Raw genomic sequence first — 6,979 nt, 5'->3', positions numbered from 1 at the left:
GTCCGCACACTTTCACGAAACACTATCAGGTGCATACCTACGCTTCGGCAGATGCCAGCCTAGGTAGGCGAGTCCTTCAGGCGGCGGTTGCCCACCTGTAAGAGGGGGCCGTTTCGGCTCTTTTTATTGAGGTATTATTTTACCCACCCAGGGACTGCTTTTGGACGTCCCAATTGTCTGGGTCTCCCAATGGAGCGACAAAGAAGAAGGGAATTTTGTTTACTTACCGTAAATTCCTTTTCTTCTAGCTCCTATTGGGAGACCCAGCACCCGCCCCTGTTCCCTTCGGGCTGTTGTTCTGTTGTGTACACATGTTGTTCATGTTGAATTGTTCCTTTGGTTCATAGTTTCAGTTCTCCGAACATCCTTCGGATTGAATTTACCTTAGACCAATTTATAAGTTTCCTCCTTCCTGCTTTTGCACCAAAACTGAGGAGCCCGTGATGCACGGGGGGGTGTATAGGCAGAGGGGAGGGGTTACACTTTTAAGTGTAATACTTTGTGTGGCCTCCGGAGGCAGAAGCTATACACCCAATTGTCTGGGTCTCCCAATTGGAGCTAGAAGAAAAGGAATTTACGGTAAGTAAACAAAATTCCCTTCTTTTTATATGTGTCCGCATTGAGGCTGAGATTGTAGGCGACGCCGCCTCGTGCTTATACGATAGGTTTAATATCTGCAGAATGTTGTCATCGTCTGCAGAATGTCCACAGTAAATCGTCAGTCTTCTGTGGAAAGTGCTGAGTGAATCCACCCGTGATTGAGCGTCCTGAGTGGAGAGAGGACCAGAAAGCAGGGATGCTGTCAGAACGGAGCGCGAGGGCATCGGCGAGGTCAGGCTTTACAAGGATGATCTCTCCAGACGCCCCTTTAAACAACAATCCAAATATATTTGCAAAGGGTTTTTTATTGAAAAAATACACCACATCTGTAATGTGTGAGCTCCTTCTGGGCACAATTACTGGAAACCAGATGTAGGTGGCGCTGTGCTGGAAAATCATACGATTCAGCACTCCAACCAGCCCCACAGCATAGACAAGTCCCCTGATCTGGGGCCAGGGGTCTGCTACATTATATACTGATTGCTGCAGTATAAAGGGCATTGCACATGTGACGGTCACTCGGCTGTCTACCTCCGCTCCCTGCTCTGCTCCGTGGCGCCCCCTGTTGGCCACACTATGTTCTCTCTTCAGTGCATGTGCGGTCACTTGACTGGCTGCTTGAAGCTCCCTCTAGAGGCCGGTCTGAGTATTGCTGTTTTGAGATCATTTTGGCCATACTTTATTTTGGGGTGACCACAATTTCTGGGTACATAATTTGCTTTTCATTAACTCTGAACCAACCAGTAACATATTAGCCCAGTTCCCCTTGGAATAAATAAAGGGATAAGGAACGCGCAGTGGTCAACCATTAGATTACGATAGACTACAATATTTGGCCTCTGTTGCTTAAAGGAGTTGTCTCTTTTCAGAAAACGTTTCCTGATTGTTTTTTTTGTACATAAACAAACTTTACTCATCCTCCTGGGCTGCAGTACCGAGTCTGCCTGTCTTTGTTAGTTGATTGGCTGCAGCGCTATCGATGAACGGCAATCAGTGAGATCAGTGTATGAGTAGATGGCACAAAGAGCTCTGAACCGCTGCGCTCAGTGATTGTCTGCAGTGATGTCGATGTGATGTCAGCGCTGCACTAAGTATCGGAGACCTCAGGATTAGCTTTACCTTTGCAGCATGACAGAGGTGCAGGGGAACTGGGGGGCTTCAGAGCAGGAGTCATTCACTAGGACCACCAAAATGCGTAGGCCATTACCGACACGAACTCTGCTGTATTAATATGGAGCTTTTAATTATTCAATAAATATGAAGTTTGAAAAGGACTTTAATAATAATAATAATTGCGTCATTTATTCCATGGGAAATTCTCAAGCGCTGGATTTCTGTTTTCGGTTTGATGATAATAAATCATTGGGGCGTCCTTCATTAATCTGCAGCTTTGATGCTGACCCCCAATCACTGCTCAAGTTTCTATGAAATGTAAGTAAAGCTGCCGGGGGTGCTGTGACATCAGCAGCAGTTTTGTGAAGCTTTTTTTTTTTTTTTTTTAAAATGCAGGTTGAAAATTGCATAAGAACAGAATGAATGAAATAATTTTGCTGCAAATATAAAGCACAACAAAAACCCCTCGCTGTGTGAACTTTCCCTTTTTAAGGGAATCTTGGTATGTAATCTGAGAGCAGATAATATAGAGACAGAGACCCGGATTCCAGCGATGTGTCACTTACTGGACTGCCTGCTGTAGTTTTCATAAAATCCTTGTTTTCGTTGCTGCAGAGCTGTGTATAACCCCGCCCACATTGCTTCTTGCCAGCGCTCTGCGTATAATCCCACCTACACTGCTGGTAGCTTCCTGTCTACACAGTGCATAGGCAGAAGGCTGCTAATCAGTGGTGGGTGCATGTTTGGAGACACTTAAGGCTACTTTACATGCTGCGATATCGGACCCGATATCGCTAGCGTGGGTACCCGCCCCCATCTGTTGTGCGACACGGGCAAATCGCTGCCCGTGCTGCACAACATCGCGCAGACCCGTCACACATACTTACCTGCCCGACGATGTCGCTGTGACCGGCGAACCGCCTCCTTGCGGCGTCACAGTGACGTCACTGAGCGGCCGCCCAATAGAAGCGGAGGGGCGAAGATGAGTGGCCGGAACCTCCCGCCCACCTCCTTCCTTCCGCATAGCGGCCGGGAGGCAGGTAAGGAGAGCTTCCTCGTTCCTGCGGTGTCACACGGAGCGATGTGTGCTGCCGCAGGAGCGACGAACTACATTGTTACTGCTGCAGTAACGATAATCGAGAATGGACCCCCATGTCACCGATGAGCGATTTTTGCACATTTTTGCAACGATGCAAAATCGCTCATCGGTGTCACACGCAGCAACATCGCTAATGCGGCCGGATGTGCGTCACAAATTCCGTGACCCCCAACGACTCCGCATTAGCGATGTCGCAGCGTGTAAAGCCCCCTTTAGTCCTGTAATTATAATATGCTGATAAAACACTGATTGTATTAAAACAGCAAAACACAGACCAGTAAGTGACACACTGCTAGAATACGACACTTTATTGATCCCGTGGGAAATGATGGGATCACAGAAGCACAACTTTAATCATAACATGAATTACGGTACATAATTGACAAGACAGTGGAGGTGACAGAAGAACATTATACATTAGATGAGGACATACACAGCGGGACTGAAAGTAGAATAAAGCAGACATTCACCTTGATGATTTAACACTGTTATTATTGGACATTGCCAGAGCAGTGACACAAATGATTTCCTATATTTTTCCTTCTTACACCTCAGAAGCATTCGCCGGTTACTGAAGGTCTCTTCTGTCTCATGAACAGCTCATATAATGGATGTGCATTATTATTCAGACTCGTGTCCAGAGATCTCCTCTCCACGACCTCCTCAGAAGACTCCAGATTACAGCCAGCAGCAATAGCAATAACCGCCTGGCAGATTCGCTTTCAAGAGAACCAACCAGCAGGATTTTCATATAGAAAGTAAAGCCGGTGCTACACTGGCGCCAGGACGCTGGATGTGAGCAGAGCTTCTGTTCAGAGATTGGAGGTTTTATTTCAGAAATTAATGTCTGTGATGGCGATGGGGGGAGGAAGGCCGGGCGGGCCGGCGGACGAGGGCGGGAATGGATGGCCGGGGGGTGGGAATGGATAGCAGGGCCCACATATTCCTGCCCCTGTTGCGCCTGTCAATCAAATAGCAGGGCATTGCTGGAACTTGCACATATTACTGGTATAAGGCTATGTGCGCACTGGGAAATGGAATTTTCTTGAGAAAATTCCGCATGCTCTTAAAGATTACCGCACCCACGGTAAAAAAACACGGCAAACCGCACCCGAAAACCGCATGCGGTTTGCCGCGGTTTGCTGCGGGTTCACCGCGGTTTTGTTCGCGGTATTGCCGCGGTTTTGCCACGTGCGGGTTGGGATGTGCTTTATTGCATTCAATGCAATAAAGCACATTGAAGAAAAAAAAAAAAGTCATTTAATTCTGAGATAGTAGATAGACAGAAGAATAGATAGAGGACAGATCGCTGCATTTCCCATGGTCGGCAGTGAGTTCACATTACCAGCCGTGGGAAATGACCGGTAATTACCTCTGCTGCGAGGCTGCATTCATTCAGCGCTGTGTCTGTGACAGTCGCGGCTGGATGTAAGCAGCGCAGGACCTGTGGATTACGCTGGAGCTTTGGTGCGAGAGGGGTTAATAAAATGGTGAACGAGGCTTGTTTGTTTTATTTAAAATAAAGGATTTTTCTGTGTGTTTTATTCACTTTACTTACGGGTTGATCATGTCAGCTGTCACATAGACGCTGCCATGATCAAGCCTGGAGTTAATGGCGGTGATCCACCACCATTAACCCCTTGTATTACCCTGCTGCCACTGCTACACGGCGGCAGGAAGAGCCAGGGACACGCCGGTAGTGCCGCATAATGCATGCGACAGTGCCGGGGCAGCTGCGGCTGATATTCTCGGCTGCCGGAGGGGGAGTGAGGCGGGGGACATTAACTCTGCCCCTCTCTTTCCCCAGCCTGAGAATACCGGGCCGCCGCTGTGTGCTTACCTCGGCTGGACGGTAAATATGCAGCGGAGCCCACGTGTTTTGTTTTCTATATTTCCATTTGCTTTCTATGTGTCTATGTCTGTGATGTGTCTATGTCTATGTGTTCTGTGTGTGTGTCTGTGATGTCTGTGTGTGTGATCTGTGTGTGTTTACTCTCTGCACGGCTTCCTCTTCCTGTAATGACATCACTTCCCTGCAAAACCGCAGACAAGCGATGCACATTACCGGAGGTAAACCGCGAAATACCGCAGGGAATAACGCAGCAAAACGCAGTGAACCGCACAGAATTTGCTGCCTGCGTTATTCCCTGCGGGATTTCACGATTACATTGGAGTCAATGGAGTGAAATCCCGCAGCGACGTGCGGAAAAGAATTGACATGCAATTGTTTTTGCTGCGGGATTCCCGCAGCAAAACATGCAGCTGTCATATTCCGCCCAGTGCGCACAGGATTTTTTTCCCATAGGTTTTGCTGGTGATTCACTGCAGAGATGTTATGAACATTTTCTGCAGCGAAACATGCAGAAAATCCGCGGAAAATCCGGTAAGTGCGCACATAGCTTTAAGCCTCCAATCTCCGCACACAGGCTCTGCTCACATTCAGCACCCTGGCACCGTATGGCACTGGCTTTACTTTATACATGAATTCCTGGTGACAGGTTGGCTTTAGGTTGCCTCTGTACAGTTTCTGCTTTAGTTTTTACTTGCATTTCATAGCAGTGGTAATGCCGGCGGTGTCACTGGCCCACCACTGACCCTCCCATGAATTTCAGTATTTGGGGTAAACATTTGATAGGAGTTTTTTCCTATATTTTTCCTCTAGAATCTCCAGATCGTGGTCTTCCATTGTGTGATGTGTCTCCATGCGCAGCGTCCATGACCGGCTCTTGCTTTCTGTTCACAGCTGACTCCATGATCGCAGTTCTTACCTCAAGGGAAATGATGGCTGCAGAATCTGAAGACTACGACAGCGGAGTTCACACCGACAACGAATCCAGATCCCAGCAAAGAACCCTTTTATCACAAAAGGGAGGTTTATCGGATTATGGCACGGATTGCTCCTCTCCAGAGATGGGGAAAGTGCGTTCTGAGAAAGAGGCCGAGAGTCAAGTGACCACCGATGGTTTAATACAAGAGGCTAAAGAAGCCGATGATGCGCCCGCGAGTAACGATTTACAAGAGGAGCCGCACGGTGTGACTTGTACGGTCACCATCTGTTTAGCCATCCCGTCACCACCCACAAAAGGTGATTATTATTCCATTATAACAGCCTGTATAAAGGGATCTTCCCATCTCAGCCATTCATAGCTGTGTGTACACGGCGGCCACATGTCTTCAGGACCATGGAAAGTGCCAAGTTCTACCGTCTCCATAGATCCCATAGAAGCCTCTGGGCACAGTGTCGCCACGCTCGGATGAGCCCTGTGTCTGCTGCAGAGACTGATGACAGGAGAGGCTGAGATGGGAAGGCCCTGATAAGAGGCCATATTTGTCATATACCTCAGACCTGTCACTAGGGGAGCAGTGTATGTGCATACACCCTTCTTGCAGTATATAATACCGTAGCAGACAATACTGTTCCCTAGACCAGGTTCACATTTGAACTTCTGCAGATGTAAAAACAATGTGATGCTTTGTGAGCCGTATGTCTTGTCTGAAGTGTGATATAAGCCGCATCTTTGCCTTAGACACTGTTTTATATTTTTTTTGTAACAAGTGTGCTTTGTTAAAAAAAATTCTCTTAAGTTTTTAGTGATAGTAAAATGTATACGATGTATGTATAAGACATATGTCTATGTTCACATTGCACTTTACGGTCAGTGGCTCGGTCAGGGTTTACATCTGAAGCCCTGGAAAACTGCATTCAGACGCCTGTGCTCTGGAGGCCATTGACTGTAATGGTGCTCGGTCAGACATCATCAGCCGTATCTTCCTATATGAGGCCGACACCAAGACGTGGTCACCTGCATAATGGAGCCACGTCAGATGGGAGGACACGGCCGAAGATATTGTCCGACAGAGCAGAGACTTTGCTTTATTTCAGGCTGTGTCTTGTCCGCATATTCGCATGATCCCGACGTCCAGGATTGCAGACTTCAAGCAGAACCCTCATATTAACTCTTATTTCATAAATTAATAATATACATGAAATAAGACGCTGTAATAATCTCATCAGGGAAGCTGCTTCTGTCTCCTCCAGAACTGATCCGCCATTATCACAAGCCTCACTTCTGAGGTAAAATTTATATTCAGTGACGACTTTCCCATTACTGAGAGGAGATGACGGCTGGTGCTGATGAGATTCTATGGAGATAGAAGAGGGAGAAG

The 6,979-nt window shown here is 47.5% G+C and overlaps 1 protein-coding gene across 3 annotated transcripts in view; it reads left to right on the top strand.

Moving 5' to 3' along the window:
* Window positions 1-5,566: 5,566 nt before the first annotated feature.
* CFAP92 (cilia and flagella associated protein 92 (putative)) overlaps window positions 5,567-6,979 on the top strand; it is a 168,868-nt gene continuing 167,455 nt past the window's right edge. For all 3 annotated transcript variants that reach the window (XM_075321247.1, XM_075321248.1, XM_075321250.1), the window contains exon 1: window positions 5,567-5,897. In XM_075321247.1, the coding sequence (XP_075177362.1) occupies window positions 5,591-5,897 (307 nt within the window). In that variant the 5' untranslated portion in view covers window positions 5,567-5,590. The remainder of the gene's footprint in view (window positions 5,898-6,979) is intronic.

This window comes from Anomaloglossus baeobatrachus, chromosome 8, assembly GCF_048569485.1.
Source record: "Anomaloglossus baeobatrachus isolate aAnoBae1 chromosome 8, aAnoBae1.hap1, whole genome shotgun sequence".
Taxonomy (NCBI): domain Eukaryota; kingdom Metazoa; phylum Chordata; class Amphibia; order Anura; family Aromobatidae; genus Anomaloglossus; species Anomaloglossus baeobatrachus.
Note: the sequence above shows the minus strand (reverse complement) of the source record. Positions and strands in the feature narration are given on the sequence as shown.